Here is a 20,109-nt window from a genome sequence, read left to right as displayed (position 1 = left end):
ATGGTGATCTCTGACTAGCTGTTTGTTTTGTTTTTCTTGGCTTTTATTTTGGCAGTCTGTGGGCGTGGCCTCTATGCCATGTGATCACCATTCTGACCTTCCCCCCTCTTCCTCCCCCTCAGGTCCCTCCTCCTCCTCCAGTCCCAGTTTGCTGACTAAGAGTCTCTCTCTGGAGCCATCCTGTTCTCCGTGCGGCCACCAGGGGGCACTGGACGCTGACGCTCCCCAGCAGCTGAGCTCCGACCCGGGGCCCAGCTCCTCGTCATCAGGCCCCGCCTCTTTGGAGGGAGGGGCGGAGCTAACAGAGCGCCGTGGCTCTGCTAACGGGCTGCTGCTGGTCAATGACACGGGGCCGCCGGAGCTGCCGGCTGCCACGGTAACACCACCGAGCAAGAGCAGAGCGCCGCTGCCTGGACCCAAACCTCAGGGTAACGACCTTTGTTTATATTTATGTTTATATTTGTATTATTTACTTTGAGATTTGAACAAGTTTATGACACTTGCTGACCTCAGACTCCGCCCTCCACAGTCCCCCCAAAGCCCCCCCACCTCCAGCAGCAAGCAGGGGTGTCAAGGCCACGCCCCCGGGCTCCAGACAAGCCCCTCCCCCCTCCCCCGCCATGCAGACCCCTCCCTGCAGACCCACGGGGGGGCCGGACTCCGCCTAGCCGTGGCGATGGCACCGCATCCCCCACCTGCGTCCTGTCACTCATCGAGAAATTTGAGCGGTGAGTTCTGATTGGTCAGAGAAGGAGTGATGTCATCATTAAAGGTTTTACTGAGAATTTACAGTGTGTCTGTGTGTTTATGCAGCGAGCAGATCATCGTGGTTCCTGACATCACCGGGGGGGCCCTGTGTCCACGCCTCCCTGAGCCCCCCTCCTCCCAGCCTTCATCACCACCATCATCATCATCGCCCGCCCCTCCCCCACCTGAGGAGGAACTGCCCTCTGAGCTGAAAGATCATGATGGCGTCACACTGGAGGGAGACAGCGACCGGCACAATGACCATGATGATGACAATGAAGATGATGATGATGACGATGACGACGAAGATGATGATGATGATGACGATGATGACGAAGAGCTGGCAGTGGCGTGTGGTGAGGACTTCCATCAGAAACGTCTCTCCATGGAGTCAGGTTACAGTCCCTCAGAGAAACACCTGGAGGATGACGTGGTTGCTGTGGAGATGAGGGAGCAACAACAGCAGCAGCCGGCACAGCTCGACCAATCAGAGCTCCCCTCTGAGCGTCTGTCCCTCCCCTCCTCGCAGACGGAAGGGAAGCTGGCCAATCGGGACAGCGGCATAGACAGCATCAGTTCTCCGTCGCACAGCGAGGAGCTGTGCTTCGCTGGTGTGGATGATGGGGGCGTGGCTTACCCGTGCAGTCCCGCCCTCCTGCCTCGCCTCTCCAGCTCATCCTCGTACGCCGGAGAAGGAGGGGAGGGGGAGGAGGGAGAGGCACAGGGTGGAGCCAGGAGGAGGAGGGAGTTCTCTGAGGAGGGAGACAGTGACTTAGAGGAGGAGGAGGCGGAGCTAACGCTGGTGCTGCCCCGACCCAAGACAGACAGACAGGACTCTGCTGAGGTAAGACAGGTGAAGGTTTGAAGCTGCGCCTAGAGTTAGATCACATGACATGTTCGTTCATAAAGTCCTAAAGGACGGCAGCATGTAAAGGACACGTGCCCCTGACATCGTCCACACTGTCTGTCTGTCTGTCTGTCCGTCCAGCTGTCTGTCCAGCAGAGGGTCTTCAACATCGCTAATGAGCTGCTGCACACAGAGATCGCCTACGTCTCTAAGCTCCACCTACTGGACCAGGTGAGTCACCTGCCGCTCGATCCTGACGAAGCCAAATGTTCCAGTTTTTGCCCTTATTCTGAAAAAGACGATTTTCCTACTGAGTTGTTTTTTATGGCCAATGGTTAGGATCTGGTCTTTGGAGTGTCCTTGTTAGGATCCAAATAAAACCTTTCTTCAGTCCTCCACCTCCCGTTAAACGGTCTCTAGCTCAGTCTCGGAGAAATTCCGTTTTTTGGTTCGTTTCTCACACCTGTCGCCGTGACTCACATCGAGAGAACACTCGCATGCTGGCTTATTTATATGCAGATCGCATTCATGAGGTGATTTGCATGACCATTTACGGTTGAACTAGGGCGTGTAGAGGGCGGAATATGAGGCGGATCTGGGTACGCACAACTCCAGGAGGTCTGTGATTTATAAAGAGAACATTGCGTGCAAGTGTGCGTGCACACGGTTTTATAAATCAGATTTTTTTTTTTGGCACACGCCATTTTCAGCTTTTGGGCGCACGTCAACTTTTAGTATGAATCCAAAGCACTCTTTTATAAATGAGGCCCCTGGTCTGTAAATGTTATAACTGTGGTTTCAGAAACCTGTTGTACTCTGATAGAACCCAGGATACTGATGCGTGTAAAGACCTGATCAGGTCTCTGTGACACCTCTGGTTTCCTCCTGCAGGTTTTCTGTGCCCGGCTCCTGGAGGAGGCTCGGTCTCGCTCCTCCTTCCCCTGTGACGTGGTTCAGGGAATCTTCTCCAACATCTGCTCCATCTACTGTTTCCATCAGCAGTTTCTGCTGCCGGCGCTGCAGAAACGAATGGAGGAGTGGTGAGGACCTTTCTCCTCTTCTGCTGGTTCTCCTCCTCAGGAGTTGCCTTGACTTCATTCCTCCTTCTGTCTGCAGGGACTTGAACCCACGGATCGGGGACATCCTTCAGAAGCTGGCTCCCTTCCTGAAGATGTACGGCGAGTACGTGAAGAACTTTGACCGGGCCATGGAGCTGGTGAACACCTGGATGGAGCGATCGGCTCAGTTCAAGGCCATCATCCAGGAGATCCAGGTGACTGACTGCAGGCGGTGGCTCTGTCTGTCTGTTAACCTGTGGCTTTGTCCTGTGGTTGCGTCTGTCTGTGTGTTAATCCTTGTTCTGTCGCTGCAGAGGGAGGAGCGCTGTGGGAACCTGACTCTGCAGCACCACATGCTGGAGCCGGTTCAGAGGATCCCTCGCTACGAGCTGCTGCTCAAAGATTATCTTCACCGACTGCCGGAGGACGCCCCAGACCACAGGGACGCCCAGAGTACGTAAATCAAACACACACTGACTCTAATGTCATGTTGTACCTGCTGAATGTGGGCAGTGCCAAATGTTTTGCACACGGAAAGTTAGCTGCAGTCTAACAAGAGAATGATAGAATAGGTCACTTTTAGATAGATACACTGAAATGCTATGTTTCCTCCTGATTGACACAGGAAGCATCAGTTTGTGTGTCTCAGAAAACATCAGCAGCAGTCACTGTCTCCTCCTCCTCCTCCTCCTCACATATTTCTTTACTGTTGGTGGAGGCTGCGACTCCTGAGGTCAGAGTTCAGTAAAGTCGAAGTGAAAATGTGAATTTATTTTGTCACTGCAGGCGAATCTTTTGTTTGGTCCTCTGCTCACAGTGAATGGAAGTGAACAGGAGGTGAATATTTTCCATGGTAACAAGATAAATGGTCCTGCAGTTGTATAGAACCTTTCTCATCTTTAAACCGCTCAAAGTGCTTTTACGCATTCATCCATTCATGCATCGGCGGCTCAGTTATCTGAGTCCATCAGGAGCAGTTTAGGATTCAGTATCAGGGGATCGACCCGCTCTACGTCCTGAGTTGAACATGTTTCCATGGATTGGTCACAGACCGACCCGCCTGTGTTCGGCTCTTTAACTCTGTCTGGTTCAGAAACAGTTTGACAAAATGGGCCCGTCAGGAAACAGCTGATGGACGATGTCATGTTCATGTTCAGAGAGTGAAGTCAAACAGCGGTTGACGAAGTGAACCCTGGTGGTTTTCGTCCAAAAATGTCGCGTGTCTAAAAATAAATACGACCTCACGCTGTGTTAATCACGTTTGTACACTGAGTCGAAGAAAGTCGCTGAGCGTCATATAAAGTACAAAAACGTCCAGTGTGAATTAATTCATTTTCAATGTGAACTGGAAATTGGTCGGCAGGCCACTCGGCACCCTACTGCGGGCCACATTTGGCCCACAGGTCGCAAGTTGAATATCACTGGCCATGTCGTCCCGTTTAGAGCTCTGGGGTCTCATTTATAAACACTGCTTACACACAGAACGAGGCCTGAAAGAGGCGCACGCCACTTCACACGCAAAAATTGTGATCTATAAAAACAGACCTGATGGGAGAAACTTTGACCCGTGCTAACCAGCACTTTGGAGACAGGAAATAGGCGCTGCACATGGTGAGGTGGAGGCCTGGATGTAGAAATTGTCAAATATGTTTTTTACACACACACCATTTTTGTTTTTTGTCCGCATGTACATCTTTAGTATGGATTCTACACACTGTTTTATAAATGAGGCCCCAGGTTATCTGTATGTGATCTAATCCAAAGATGCTTTGAAATAAAAAACAGCACAAAACTGAGATGGATCAGCTGATGCAAAACATGGGATACCCAAATCTGTATTTAATTTCTTGATGTGATGTCATGTGATCGTCTCTCTCTGCAGAGTCTCTGGAGCTGATCGCCACGGCAGCAGAACACTCCAACGCTGCCATCAGGAAGATGGTGAGACACACACACACACACACACACACACACACACACACACACACACACACACACACACAGTTTGTCATTAACCTCCACCTCGTCTTTAATTAACTCCTTTGATAACATTCATTAAACCCCAAACTGCTTCCTGTCACATGACTCATGACTCAGCCTGTCCTCAGGATCTGTCTCATGTTGCAGAGTTTCTGTCCACCAACAGCTTCAGAGCTCAGGAAACTGAACATCTGTCTGTCTGTCTGTCTGTCTGTCTGTCTGTCTGTCAGGAGCGGATGAGGAAGCTGCTGAAGGTGTACGAGTTGTTGGGAGGAGAGGAAGACATCGTCAACCCAACGAACGAGCTGATTAAAGAGGGACACATCCTCAAACTGTCCAACAAGAACGGGACCACACAGGACCGATACCTCATACTGGTACTCTACTGTCCTCTACTGTCTCCTACTCTGATGTTCTACTGTTCTACAGACTGATAACTGACGGTCCGTCTCTCTCTGCAGTTTAACGACAGGTTGCTGTACTGTGTCCCGAAGCTGCGTCTGATTGGTCAGAAGTATGGCGTCCGCGCTCGCATTGACGTGGACGGGATGGAGGTGAGACATCATCAGCTGATAAACTGTAGGTGCTTCTCAAAGTCAAGGACGCTTCATGAGTATCCAGGAGTGGGTCACTGAAGAGGCCCCACATTTTGAAATCCAGCTAATCGTGTGCAAAGAATTTGGTGTTTCACACCCACTGAGGATAAACACGTGCTTCCCCTGTAGAATTCAAAGGATCCTTGACACTGAACAGTCCTTCGGCGGGATTCGATGACGTCGCCTCCTTGAAATTCAGCCGTCCTTAACTCTGAGAAGCATCGTGCGTATGTGCCATTTTGTGTGTTGGTGATCAATGGCGCTGCTTGCGATTGGTCGTACAGGTGTCTGGACGTGAACTGGACACCGTGAAGATCTCTCCTACACAGAGTCTTGTTCCAAATGATGTCACAAGCATGAGATGGCAGCAGCTGTATCTGGAACATTTTGGCTTAATTTTTGTGCAGCCGGAAGAAAAGGAAACGTGTCGTCCATCTTTATTAAACCTGTCCCTCTGTCTGTCCTTACAGCTGAAGGAGACCAGCAGTGCTGCTGTTCCCAGGACGTTCCTGGTGTCTGGAAAACAGAGATCGCTGGAGCTGCAGGCCAGGTACAGACAGACAGACAGACCGACAGACACAGACTGACAGATGGACCGATGGACCTACGGACCGACACACACACACTCACACACACACACACACACACACACACACACACACACACACACACACACACAGACACAGACACTGGGTCGGCTGTTTTCTCATCGTCTCTCTGTGTGATTGTGTCTCTGCAGGACGGAGGAGGAGAAGAAAGACTGGATACAGGTAAACACTCACTTCCTGTTACCTGGCTGCAGAGATGTCATGATGAACTGCAGTATCCTGTGACATCACTGCAGGGTGTGGTTACAGGTCTGTGGTCAAACAGAGCTGCACCAGCCCTGACAACATGGAGCTAAACATGTGTAAAAAGAACAACTTGTTGTGATACACAGATGCGCTGCCTTTTAATACAGGGAGGTTTAGGGACTGTTCGTAACTTATCACAGGAGAGGAGGGGTGGCTGTGGTGTGACTTTGGTTTTTTTTTGGTTTTGCTTTTGTTTTTCTTTTTGGACCCTTTCCTGAAGCTCCAAATATTTTTCCTTGACCCTCCCTGAGTGACTGGAGGAAAATCCAGGACCCTCCCTCCACGTTAAATGAGTTATTAGATTTTTAAAACGTTGATGTTTGAAAGTTAAAAGTTGAAGATGAAATCCTGGAGCTGAAAAAAGTCTCATTTTCTCACTCTTTTTGTGCAAATGGTTTATTTTTGGACAAATTTTAAATGAGATGTTATTTTAAGATCAGATTTGTTTATGGGGGTTTTTCTAACAGGAGGGTTCGTCCCACGTGATGTGTTCAATGTCTGTCGGAAATGTGTGAAACTTCTGTTTTTACAGTTTCTGGCTGATAAATGGTGTCATTTTGGGGATTTTTAAAGAAAACACATCTTCCAATCTCGCCTGCAGGTTTGTAAAAAAAAAAAAAAAGTCAAATATTGCATCGCCAAAATTTGGAAGTCATGTTTTCTTTAAAGATCGGCAGTAAAGTAAATACCAAAAACAGCCATGTATATTTCTATGCTCCTCCCCTTAGCCAAAATCAAAACAGAAGTCCCTCTGCAGTGCTTCAAAAATTGTTCGACATGCGTCTGCCTTTTTTGCACCACCCCTCACTAGTAACAAACAGCCCCTTAATTCATTTAAAGTCAAAACATCTGTTCCATCGCCAAAACAAGTAAGAAATAAAAAACAAAACTTGTAGGTACAATCAGGAAAGATCTACCAGAATTTGATTTATATACACGTCGCAGCTGATTGGCTGTCACCTCTGACACACCCATCAAACAACAGAAAATGTGCATCAAAACCTGTTTCACTCCGTTTCAAGGGAACTTGTTGTTCAATCTGGAAACTGTAACAAAACGGTGCACATGGCCTGATGTCACTGAAACACTTCCTGTGCAGATGTGTCAAATTAAAAGCATCACAGATGTTCAGGCTTTTATTGTGAAACGTGTGTGTGTGTGTTGTCAGGCCATCCAGGCGACGATCCAGAGACACGAGCAGACGGTGGACAGCTTCAGACATCTCAACTGTTCACTACGAGACGACGAGTCCACGCCGCCTCACTCCCCGGTAACATGCTCACCACAGATCAGTTATGTGATGGTAGATTCAAGAGCTGCAGGACAAACCAGTGTCAACATGTTATTTTAGTGTCTGTTTCTGACGTTTGGCATGAAACATGCAGGAATTATCTCTGAGTTTTCAGTGACGTCAGCTGCAGCAGATAAACCACTCAGAGTTTACTTTGTTAATCTAATGAACACTGTCCACCTCCCTCCATCTATGTGTCTGTCTGCCTGTCTGCCTGCCTGTCTGTCTCTCAGAGCTGTGTGGAGCTGGGAAAACGAGCTCCGACTCCAATCAGAGAGAAGGAAGTCACTCTGTGTATGAAGTGTCAGGAGCCGTTCAACTCCATCACCAAGAGACGACACCACTGTAAAGCCTGCGGACACGTACGTTCATCATTAATAAAATCACTGTGAAGCCTTTGGATACATATGTTCATCATCAACTCTATCTGCAGTGTAGTCTGTGTTATATTAACGTGTGACCTCAGCTGCCAACAGCTGTTCCATTACTGGTACATTTACTCACGTACTGCACTTAAAGGTTCTGCGTGTAACGTTTTACATATATTCATTTTTTTTATTGCCGATAGATGAAGATAGATGACCTTCCCCGACTCTCTCAGATTCCTCTAACAGCCTGTGGATTGACCTCTACGTAAAGGACTTGGGACAATAAAGATCCCAAGGGCCTTGTTGTCTCTCTTTAACTCTGCTACAGTGCTAACAGTGTCCAACAGTAGCTAACGTAAGCTAAAAAATGGCGTCAGCTAACGTCAACAAACGACCAGCACCCACACAAGTCCACACGTGCTGTATTCCTGCCATATACATTTTACAGCGGTGGTCCGGTGGAGAGGGATCTTCTCAAGGAGCCTTGTAGCAACTCTAATTCAGCCAGAGCACCACCGAGCACCCAAGCACAAGGGGTCTGGTCATGGATCGCCCTCTTGACCACCATGAAATCAGCAAACATTCTGTTGCTGCCATTACTCAAGTTAGATCCAGTGCTGCTGCTGACAACCAGTCCACTGGGGCTGGGGTTTGCACTGCCTGAATTCCAGATGCTACATTGGTTAAATCCAAGCTCCTTTCCACTCTCCTCCCAGGGAAGTGATGTAGCAGTGGGGAGTGAGGTAGAGGGTCCGCAGGCATGGATGTATACAGAGAATTTGATACAGCCTTGCAGCAGGGCCCCATTCATTTCTATGAAAGTTGCTCAGTGGCGCATGAAGCCAAAGTGGTTAAACTGCAGTGCAGAAAATAACCGGGATGACTGAGCACTGCTTCTGTGCAGCCCAGGAAAGACCTCTGACAGCTGAGTTGGCTGCTTTGGGTTTAGCACTCCATTAACCTGAATGGGGATAAAATAATTCAATTATGTGGCTCTTCCAGACTTTCCAAATGTTATCAGACCAAATAGATTAAATCTTGATAATGAAACAAGCCATTTGGGGGCTGTGTTGCTCAAAAAAATGTATGCAGTCTCTTTCACCATGTAAGTCAATGGGAAAAGTGTTATGGGGCTGCAGGGCATCACGTGACGTGTAATTACAGTTTGGCCACGACAGCAATTTAGTCTGGGGCCGTTCAGTGGCTGTTTTGGTAAGGAACCAGAACCAGGGCGAGAGAGACAGGATCCGGAATTCAATAGATGCGCCTTTCTGTCAAAATAAAAGCACCAAGCTAATAAAAATGCGGTGAAACTTTTTAATTTAAAGAATATAATTTACAAGAAAAGCCCCAAGCCATTAAGTTAACCTTTTTCTTTTATTGTAAATTGGTGGTGCGCCAGAATTTAAAGTTTTACTTTGGTGAACACTTTTACTTTGGTGAATTTGGTGAATTCTGGATCTGCTCTCTAGACCGGAACCAGAATCCTGACAAAATTCAGAGTGAATGGAAACTGGTAACGCGAGGCTACAGCAATTAGCTCCAAAGCCCGGTGCACCTACTGGGGCCTGGCTGTGCTAGCTAGCTAATTCTTGTCTCATTTCTTGTGGTCTGATAAAAAGTAAATTCAGTTTCCCCCGGTGCAAAAAAAACCCAAACAATCCTAACATTACAGGAAACATTTGGTTTGCTAATGCAGCCAAATTACTAGCTAGCTAACATAGCAAAATACAGTCTTTAGTGATTAATGTCATCTAATTCATCCAGACTTCAGGCCTGATCTGGCTGGTAAATTAGTGAGCTTTCTGTTAGCAAATCAGCTAACAGCAGCAGCTCACTACATTAGCTAGCTTAGATGATTTCTGAGTGGATATGTCAGTTGGCTAGCTTTCCAAATTACTTCACTAGCTAACTTGGTCCATGATATTCTGATTCAGCCAACAATAAATAATGGAACTGTACAAAGCACAGTAGCCATGAGTGATGCAGGGGCAGCAACGAGCTAATCGTAACCTGAGCTAAGGTTAGCCAGCTAGCTGTAACTGAGCTTCAAGGATCTGTAGTTGGTTTCGTTGTAACGTTAGCTGATGACGTGACCTGTAAGCTACGTAGTATCATAGAGACAATGGTCCAAACGAAATGTAATAGCAATGTTTTTCTACATATGAGTGTAATTTATTGTTGAGCGTTCTGTCAACATGATGACAGTCAGTCAGTGTCGTGTTTGTTAGCGTTTTGGTCAATGCCCAGGCGCTCGCTCACGGAGTGCGAGCAACAGGATGCTAACTGCAGTTCACTTAATGGCCTTAAAGAGAGGAGTCAGTAATAACATGGATGTACTGAAAGTTACATACAGAACCTTTAAGAACGACTGAATGCAGGACTTTAGCTTTATGTGAAGTATTTTCAGTCTGTATTAGAACTTTTACTGCAGTAAAGTATCTGAGTACATTTGTAGTGCCCTCAGAACCTACACACACGTGACTGACAGTTTGTTGGCTCCAGGTGGTTTGTGGGAAATGTTCAGAGTTTCGTGCTCGCCTTTCGTACGACAACAACCGCACCAACCGAGTTTGTGTCGACTGCTACGCCATGCTGGTGGGGGTGTGCCCCTCGCCCGCCACGCTGAGCAGCAGCACCCAGAGGAGGCGTTCCATCCTGGAGGTTAGTGCGACATCACTGTGACATCACCAATAGATATTTGTTGTTTCTCAATTGTCAGTTAAAGGTTTTCAGCTCTGTGAGGTTTCAGGACTGAGAACCACAGGAGAACTGTAAATACTGAACTGTATTTGTAATGTTACTGATATCATATCAGGAATTAAGAATATGTGACATCACTACAAACATTTGTTTTTTTTTAATTTTCTGTCTCTATGGCAGAGGACTGATGCTCTCTTCATCTCTGTCTCTTGTTGCCATAGAAACAGGCTTCCCTGGCAGCAGAGAACAGTGTGATTTGTAGTTTTCTTCACCACATGGAGAAAGGAAGTGGGCGGGGCTGGCAGAAGGCCTGGTTTGTCATCCCTGAGAACGAGCCACTGGTGCTCTACATCTACGGAGCTCCGCAGGTACATTGTTCATATATACTGTGTATGACAGCTGCCCCCTACAGGCTGCAGGGTTCATTACAGCCACAATATCCAAATAAAAAATGTGTTCAGCCTGGTCGAGCTATCTCTAACATTTGGTTTAGATATGTTGTGCTAAAATCCATTAGATGCCACTGTGTCTTTGAATAGTCCGTCTCTACAGGAGGGTAGAAACAAAAAGTGTCCCTCCAGACAGGAGCGCTCTGTGTGGCAGGATTTTCAAAGGAAAGCATATTTTTACGCCTCTTCGTCGGCGTAAGCTGCGGCCAGAGGCGTAATGTTTTTGGTTTGTCCATCAGTCTGTCCCATTCTCGTGAACACGATATCTCAAGAATACCTTGAGGTAATTTCTTTAAATTTGGCACAGACTCAACAATGAACTGATTAGAATTTGGTAGTTAAAGGTCAAAGGTCAGGGACACTGTGACCTTATGTTTTTGGTTTGTCCATCAGTCTGTCTCATTCTCATGAACGCAATAACTCAAGAACACCTTGAGGTACTTTCTTCAATGTTGGCACAAACGTTCCTTTAGCCTCGAAGATGAACTTATTAGATTTTGGTGGTCAAAGGTCAAGGTCACTGTGACCTTGTCTGTCTTGTCTCATGAACATGATATCTCAAGAACAGCCTGAGGGAATTTCTTAAAATTTGGCGCAAATGTTCACTGGGACTCAACAATGAATTGTTTGGATTTCGGTGGTCAAAGGTCACTGTGACCTTATCTGTCTCATTCATGTAAACGCCATATCTCAAGAACGCCTCAAGGGAACTTCATCAACAGTGATGGGAATAACGACGTTATAAATAAACAACGTTACTAACGGCGCTACTTTTTTCAGTAACGAGTAATCAAAAAATGACTGTCTCCCCTGTTATAACGCCGTTACTTTAACTCACAATAAAATGTGCCATTACCCGGCTTTACTTGAGTTCACTGAAGCGACTTTCACCCAAGTAAGCTCTTTTTGCAAGTTTTTTTTCTTTGGTGAGGGCAGGTGAGGCGGAAGGGAGGGAGAGACCAGTGGTGTAGTGGTAGTTGATGAGGTGGGTGTACTGCTAGGTAGATAGGTAGCTTACTGATGAGGAAGTAGGCATCCTCTCCTATATTACAATGGCTTTTTAGCTGATAGATGAGTATACTATACGCGATTAATGGAGGTTCTTTAACTAGTGTAGATAAGTGTACAGTGTTTTATAATGATTTATTCTATTAAGTGTCAATTTCATTCATTTAACATATTCAATGTTGAGTTTGAAACTGTGCTGATTGTATAGATCTTCTGTGTGTGAAGCATCCATGTTTTCACTGACATGGATGGAGACTGGTGGGCGGAGTCATACAATCATGGGGCAGACTGGTGGGCGGAGTCATACAATCACAGGGCAGACTGGTGGGCGGAGTCATACAATCATGGGGCAGACTGGTGGGCGGAGTCATACAACCACAGGGCAGACTGGTGGGCGGAGTCATACAATCATGGGGCAGACTGGTGGGCGGAGTCATACAATCATGGGGCAGACTGGTGGGCGGAGTCATAAAACCACGGGGCAGACTGGTGGGCGGAGTCATAAAAACCACGGGGCAGACTGGTGGGCGGAGTCATAAAAACCACGGGGCAGACTGGTGGGCGGAGTCATACAATCACAGGGCAGACTGGTGGGCGGAGTCATACAATCATGGGGCAGACTGGTGGGCGGAGTCATACAACCACAGGGCAGACTGGTGGGCGGAGTCATACAATCATGGGGCAGACTGGTGGGCGGAGTCATAAAACCACGGGGCAGACTGGTGGGCGGAGTCCAACCACTGGGTGGTGATTCTATTATCTAGTAAATAACAGACTGAACTGATTATCTTCCCACCAGGACGTGAAGGCGCAGCGCAGTGTGCCTCTGATTGGCTTCGAAGTCTCTCTTCCTGAGCCATGTGACCGCCTGGAGCGCCGCCACGCCTTCAAGATCTCCCAGAGTCACCTGACCCTGTACTTCAGCGCAGAGGGGGAGGAGCTGCAGCGGCGATGGATGGATGTCCTGCTGAGAGCTGGGAGGGGGGAGGAGCCTCAGATGCACCGGCCAATTGTGGAGAGTCTGGAGGAGGAGGGGGAGGAGCTATTGGCTGCAGAGGAGGGGGAGAACACGTGATTCTGTGGGACGACGAAGGATGGGGATGATAAAGATCAATCCTTATTGGAAACCATTAAAACCAGTACATATACAGCCGATATCTAACACACACACACACACACACACTGCATGATTCATCTTTTTTTTTTTCCTACCTGCGCTGTGACGCAATGAGGTGGTGGAGCTTCTTCTCCCACAGTAAATCCTCACAGGAAACACTGTGTTTTTTCTCCCCTGAGTATGGTCTTAAACACTACAGTACCCATAAGCCTCAGCCACCGTTGCTACGGGGACACCACCACCCAGAGCTGTGACATCAGAGTTGTATCATATGAAGTGAATGTGTGAGTTTATCTGTCAGCAGTAAGAAGCTCTCTGATTGGACGTTTCCTGGAACATAAAGCACATTTTCTCACCTACTGTCAGACGGTCTGTCGGCTGTCAGCGGTTACTGTGAGCTCCTGATTTACCTTTAAATACACATTTAAACTGTCTGAGACCAGTGAGCGTCAGAACCTGCAGGAAGGTCACAAACACAACACAGCTACACATTCAGTCCGATATCTTCATTTATCTCTGAATCGATATCAACTCCACAAACGTGTTTTTTTCTTATTTTACCTTTTTTAACAGCTGAGATTAAAATCTGTTTTTGTTGAGGGAGTCCTGGACAAGACGGACAGCAGCACAAACAAACGATGATGAGCAGACACAAAACAAAAGATCAGAAAGTATAAAACATCCCAGTGAACAAAATGCAGTACAGGCCGCACTTCCAAAGACTCCCAGAGAGCCTGTCTCCAGGTCCCTCAAAAAACATCCACAGAAATCAAATCATTAAGTTTTAAAACATTCTGCAGAATATATCTGGAACCCTTCTCCCAACATCTGCTGCAGACAGCTAATATTCGTCCTGAGACTGAAGAGACGACGGTCCAGCAGCCTACAGTCAAATATGAATACAGAGATTAGATAAAGAAACGTATTGACCTCACAGTCTGAGATCTGGACTCTGAGACTGAGACATAAACGTGTAAAGACGTCAACAACAACCTTCATTAACCCCAATGAAAACATGAACGAGGATAAACACACAGAAACACGTGCTGCAGTCAATCTGGATCAGAAGCTTCACATCCCAGCCAGTCGCCCGAAATCGCCCCTTACACGAGATTCAGCCCTGTTTTTAAAAGATAAAGTTTATTTTGAAACCTGTCAACAGGAAGTGGAGTTTAACTGTTGAACACGAAGAATAAAAAGACCCATGTGTCCCCTTCAAATGCACTTGAAAGACATTTTTAACCCCAAATTTCCCCTGAAGAAGAAAAAAAACAACTGCTGCTTTGTGACCTCCGAACCTGCCAATCAAATCACCTGTCTGGAGGTAAACTACACTTCCCAGCAGCCTCTGCTCCGAGGCGTTCTACCTGAAGCCTCTCTGCCCTCTGCTGGTGAAGTCTGGTGCTGCAGGTTTTTATAAAATCACTGGGGCAGTTCATCGCCGTCCTGCAGAAATATCAAGAATCATCGGTTTATATACTTATTATGAATATATTTATTTTAGATCTCAGAGTTCAAACTGCGTCTTCAGTTCACAAAACGTAAAACAGGGAAACTGAAGTCCGCTGATGTTTCAAGTTTACAACTTTAAGTCCAAAAAGAAACAAAAAAAGACTTTAAAATAGAAATGTTTGACTCTTAGTAGCCTCAGATTGTGTCTCTACGACTGATGAATTAATAAAGATAATTTAACAGTACTATTACCCTTTGACATATGAGGTTTCTGCAGGAATCTGATGATCTCTGCCCCAGATGATAATGATGATGATGATGATGATGATGAAGGCGAAGGTTTTTTGTTTTTTTTTGAGTTGGTTGTAAAAAGTTTGAGAAAGAGTTTTTTAAGATGGACGGAGACATGAAGAGGATGCAGACTGGACTGTCCCCCTTCATGTGATCAGACGGACTCGATGCTCTGTGTGTCCTGGATGAATCCAGCAATTAAACGGAGCCGATCTGAACTGAACCCAAAAGAAAAGACTTGAGTTGTTTTTATGATGTGGTCCAGTATTTCTCTCTCTGTCTCTATAAACACCTTTTGGACAAAGTGTTTTGATAGTGAAAATATTATTATTAATATTATTATTATTATTGTTATTCTGATGAATCTATCTGATGCTATGATGAACTGATATTTCCGTGTTTATGAGTCTGGGTTGTGTTTGATGTTTGCTTGATGCAAGTTGATGCAAGAAGAAAACAAAGAGTAAAAATTTTGTAAATATAATTTATTCTCCTGTGACCTCCCCGGTCATGTGACTGTGTAAAGGTTAAAGGTTAATGCTCGCTGTCCCTCCACACTCTGCAGACCTCCACACAGCCAGAGCCAATCAGACGGCTGACAGCGTGAAGCTCAAAGGGACAGTCTGACGTTTCAGTCGATCCTCCTGTTCTTCAGTGTGCTAAGCTTGGCTAGAAGTTTCCCCCTACTTCCAGTCTTTGTGCTAAGCTAGGCTAGCAGGTCTCCCCTGCTTTGTGCTAAGCTAGCCTATAAGTTCACGCTAAATGAGTTTTGCAGTTTCTCCCTTCTTCCAGTCTTTTATGCTAAGCTAGGCGTTACATTTCCCCTTGCTTGCAGTCTCCTAGGATAACAGTTTTCCCCTGCTTCCAGCCTTCAGGCTAAGCCAGGCTACTAGAAGATTCCCCTTCTTCTAGTCTTTGTGCAAAGCTTGTTTAGTAGTGTCCCCCTTCTCCCTGCCTTTGTGCTAAGCTAGGCTAGCAGTTTCCCCCCTCTTCCAGTCCTTGTGCTAAGCTAGGTTAGCAGTTTCGCCCTGCTTCCACTCTTAAGGCTAAGCTAGGCTAGCAGTTTTCCCCTTCTTCCAGTCTTAGTGCTAAGCAAGGCTAGCAGTTTCCCTCAGCCTCCAGTCTTTATGCTAAGCTAGGCTAGCAGTTTCCCTCAGCCTCCAGTCTTTATGCTAAGCTAGGCTGGCCACATCCTGGATCCACGGAGATGACACTGAAGTGAAACATGTGACTCTTGAGTTAAAACATGTTTTAAAAATGTTGAACTATTCCTTTAACTTCAGGCCTCTGTCACATGGTGCTCAGTCTGTGTGTGGCTCTGGTTGTCACAGTGTGTGTTTGGCGTGTTCTTGGCGTGTAAAGCAGACTCCAGTGGTGTGTCGTCCTCTCCTCCCTCACTGGGAATGGAAGGAAATGGCCAGTAACTCAGCCTTATCGTTCCCATCATCACCAGTTGTCTCGATGTGGTGAAAATGTTTTCAATTTCAATCTGAGTGACTCGTGTTGAGCAGGTGTCGATTATTTTGCTTCTTGTATGAGATTTATTTTCTTTCTGTTTTCAGAGACTTTTGCAGACTGGTTCCAGTCCTGACTGGTTCTTACTGGTTCTAAGCGGTTCTGACCAGTGTGTGTTCAGTACAGTTGAACAGTGGTGTGTTGTATCAGTCCAGTGTGCACTTTTCTCTCCGTGTGCCAACGCACGTATTCACAACTATCCAGTATTCAGTAAACAGAGCCTGTGAAGTTGTTGGCTATTATATCAGATTATGTGTTTAAATATTTCTTGTTGTTACTTTTGGGATGGATATCAGTTTATATCACCAGTTACAGTCTCTTACACCAGTTTATAGCCAGTTGCAGTCTCCTACATCCGTCTGAGCTGTTTATAACTAGAGATGAGCATCATTAAAATATGAAGGCTACACATGAGATGTTTTTTTGTGTGTGTGAAATGAACAGATTTCTTTAAATTATTATTCAAAATAACGCCTACTTGAAAATTTGTTCAGATGTTTGCAGAGAAGAGAGCAAGCTAGCTTTAGCCAGGAGGCTAGCTCCCAAGATGACTCACCACAACAGAGTGCATGGATGATGTTTTTTTCTGTTTGGAGGCTGAGACGGATGTTAGTGTCGCCCTGTTTCCCTCGTCAAAGATCCAACGAGATTTTTCCATTGGGTTTTGGATAATTCCACAAATGAGCTCTGTGGTAAACAAAAGTTTGTGATACTTACAGGTTTTATTCATCAAGATAATCACAAATAAACACCACCTTTATGACTTTTGAAAGGTAAATGCAATTGCCAGAAGTTACAAGCTAACGTTAGGCTACAAACAAACTACGTCACATGGCTTCAACGAGGCTGTAAGTCCGTTTTCGGTGTGATGACATTCTGTTGTCTCATTAAGCCACCTGCTAGCTACCTTTTCTTTTAAGACATGTAAAGACTTCAAAATTCGCGAGTGACGTATTTACTGCTGTATTTTATGTCAGAGAACAAAACATGAAAGTCTCTTCAGCTTGTGTTAACCACAGGCCTTATTTCAGACATCTAACCAAAAACACATTGACTTTGCAAAGAGGAAATCAGGAGTGCTAACACGCTAACTCATTTCCAGGTTTTGGGACTCATTCCTGCACCAATCTTCATTCAGTTAACTGGGAAATATGTCACAGTGCAGAGGCTAATGACGCTCTAACTTACGTTTCACTAAGACTATAAATATAATAAATATTAAAATTTGTTACTGAAAACAAACAGAGGCAATATAAGTCTATGTTAGATTTGTTTACCAAGTTTGGACTGTCATGAACATGATGTGATGAGCGCTTTATTGAGAAAACACTAAGACTCCCCACCCTCAGTTTCCCAACAAGCTAACGTTGACTACCCCATTTGCTAAACAGTTACCTGTTAGCTTGTTAGCACTGAGCTTAACCACTGGAGTTTTAATATGAAGTCAAAGCTAGTGCTAGCTAAACACTCGCTAGCAGACAAGTTTGTCCATGTTGTGCATAATGGCAGCGCTGTTGTGAATGTTAGCCACCTTACAACTTTAGTTTTAGTTACGTTACACAGTAACTTAGAGTTGTGTTCATAACAAAACCGTTTTAGAGTCATGTCGCTTCTTTATTACTTTGCATCAGTGAAAACACTCAACCTGCTCGTCTCTAGTTATAACGTCAGCAGAACCAGTTAAATCACCAGTAGAATCAAGTTTTAACTGGTTTATTTACAGCCACTTTGAACCAGTTAGAGCCGGTACCAGTCAGCTGTAAGCCAGTACAGCCAGTCAGTATCAAACTAACAGAAGATGTAGTTACCACCACAGCTGGTTAGAGCCGGTTCTAACTGGGTCTAACCAGTCAGAGCTGGTTCTGTCACACTGGACTGTTGTTCTGGTCTCATCAGTATTTTGCCTTATACACACGTTTTGAATTTTATTCAACTTTTGCCTGTGCCAAATCAGACGACTCGGTGGCTGTCAGTGTTAGTCTGTGGGTTTGTATTTATTTGTCTTTTATATCCAAACTGTTTTTATTATGTTGTTTTTTCAACTTCCTGTTCTGATCCTGATCCTGGTCCTGATCCTGGTCCTGATCCTGGTCCTGATCTGGATCCTGATACAATCTCAGTGGTTTTTCGGGTGGGTTTTATGTGTTAAATCAGACATGCATCACCTGATTGCTCCTCATCACAAGGTCACAGTGTTATGGACTGTTATTGGCTGCTGTTACCATGGAGACCATCAGGATTTTCACCTCCGTTTATACTCGCAGTTTGCCGAGATGAAGCTGAAACATGAACCAAACCAAATAATGTTAGCGACATGTTCTTTACTTATCAGAGGAGGGGTGTGACTTTGGTTTGTTTGTTTGTTTTTTTGATTTGTTGTTGTTTCTTGACCCTCCCTGAAGCGCCAGATATTTTTTATATTGAAAATCCAACAATAATTTCTGTGTTACAGTTTCTGGCTGTGATGAATGGTATAATTTTGGTGGGTGGGTTTGGAATAATAATAATAATAATAGTAATAATAATAATATAGTATAGCTCCTTTCAAAACACAGTTACAAAGTGCTTTACAGATCAGGTGAAAATAACACAATCATCAAAATCACTGAGAAAAACATACAACCAAAAACCTGATCTGCTTTACAGAGTGAGATAAAACAGTCAGGATAAAAGCATAAGCCAGTCGAGAACGTGACATGTTGTTTTTTTTTAAAAAAAATCTGCAGTAAAATGAATATAAAATATAACCATTTCAGTCTGTATGCCCCTCCCCTAAAAATCCCTTCCCAGTGCTTAAAAATGATTTGACATGCCTCCCCCTTTTTGCACCACCCCCTCATAAATAACGGACAGTCCCTAACTGGAAACGTCACCAGAAATGGTTAAACTGATTTAGAACCAGGAGCTCTCTCCAGGTGTAACAGCAGCACGGTTGTGTATTGTTCTTCTTCTTCTTCCTGTTGTAGTTCTAGTATCTTGTTATTATTGATTATTGAGTATTGATTGATTGCAGGTTATTGGTTAGTGGCCGGCCACTGCCTTCCATCCTGTCTATGTCTGTTTCCCATCATGCCCTTCTGTAAGAAAATACAATGAGAAATGTTTATGAGGTTATAAATGAAATAAAAATGTAAAAACTGACCACATGGAGTGTGTTTGCTATTATTACATCTACTATTACTGCCACTGTCACTGCTGCTGCTGCTGCTGCTGCTGTTTCATTCAAAAAGCCTTATTGTGATGCAGAAGAACAACGTACAAATGCAGTAACAGCACCGCCCAGTGTCAACACAAGAAAATACTGATCCATGATATTATTGTTAAAAACAGAAAAGTGACTCCAGGTGAAGGTGTGACGGATGATACAAATAATGATTTTGACATGTTTGTATTTAGAGAGAGTGAAATATAATATTGACAATACATCAAAATGTGTGTTTTGTTTTCCTTTGATAAATTTTAAAAAAGGTACAGTTACATTACTGGTGGCACAGTGGTGCAGTGGTTAGCATTATGGCCTCACAGCAAGAGGATTCCCAGGGTGTGGGAGCCCTTCTGTGTGGAGTTTGCATGTTCTCCCTGTGTCAGTGTGGGTTTCCTCCAGGTGCTCTGACATGTTCTCCCTGTGTCAGCGTGGGTTTCCTCCAGGTGCTCTGACATGTTCTCCCCGTGTCAGCGTGGGTTTCCTCCAGGTGCTCCAGCTTCCTCCCACAGTCCAAAGACATGCAGGTTAATTGGTGACTCTAAATTGTCCGTAGGTGTGAATGTGAGTGTGAATGGTTGTCTGTCTCTATGTGTCAGCCCTGTGATAGTCTGGTGACCTGTCCAGGGTG

The 20,109-nt window shown here is 45.4% G+C and overlaps 1 protein-coding gene across 2 annotated transcripts in view; it reads left to right on the top strand.

Moving 5' to 3' along the window:
• The window catches only part of fgd1 (FYVE, RhoGEF and PH domain containing 1), a 40,975-nt gene extending 21,563 nt beyond the window's left edge, over positions 1–19,412 (top strand). For both annotated transcript variants that reach the window (XM_049581079.1, XM_049581080.1), the window contains exons 2-18: positions 123–428; positions 530–728; positions 814–1,591; positions 1,736–1,825; positions 2,486–2,634; positions 2,711–2,867; positions 2,967–3,105; positions 4,535–4,593; positions 4,863–5,009; positions 5,094–5,186; positions 5,699–5,778; positions 5,968–5,998; positions 7,251–7,352; positions 7,607–7,735; positions 10,247–10,405; positions 10,666–10,812; positions 12,701–19,412. In XM_049581079.1, the coding sequence (XP_049437036.1) occupies positions 123–428; positions 530–728; positions 814–1,591; positions 1,736–1,825; positions 2,486–2,634; positions 2,711–2,867; positions 2,967–3,105; positions 4,535–4,593; positions 4,863–5,009; positions 5,094–5,186; positions 5,699–5,778; positions 5,968–5,998; positions 7,251–7,352; positions 7,607–7,735; positions 10,247–10,405; positions 10,666–10,812; positions 12,701–12,976 (3,041 nt within the window). In that variant the 3' untranslated portion in view covers positions 12,977–19,412. The remainder of the gene's footprint in view (positions 1–122; positions 429–529; positions 729–813; positions 1,592–1,735; positions 1,826–2,485; positions 2,635–2,710; positions 2,868–2,966; positions 3,106–4,534; positions 4,594–4,862; positions 5,010–5,093; positions 5,187–5,698; positions 5,779–5,967; positions 5,999–7,250; positions 7,353–7,606; positions 7,736–10,246; positions 10,406–10,665; positions 10,813–12,700) is intronic.
• Positions 19,413–20,109: the final 697 nt, after the last annotated feature.

Source organism: Epinephelus fuscoguttatus, linkage group LG7 (genome assembly GCF_011397635.1).
Source record: "Epinephelus fuscoguttatus linkage group LG7, E.fuscoguttatus.final_Chr_v1".
In the NCBI taxonomy this organism is placed as follows: domain Eukaryota; kingdom Metazoa; phylum Chordata; class Actinopteri; order Perciformes; family Serranidae; genus Epinephelus; species Epinephelus fuscoguttatus.
The sequence above is the reverse complement of the archived record's forward strand: the minus strand, read 5'-3'. Positions and strand labels throughout refer to the sequence as shown.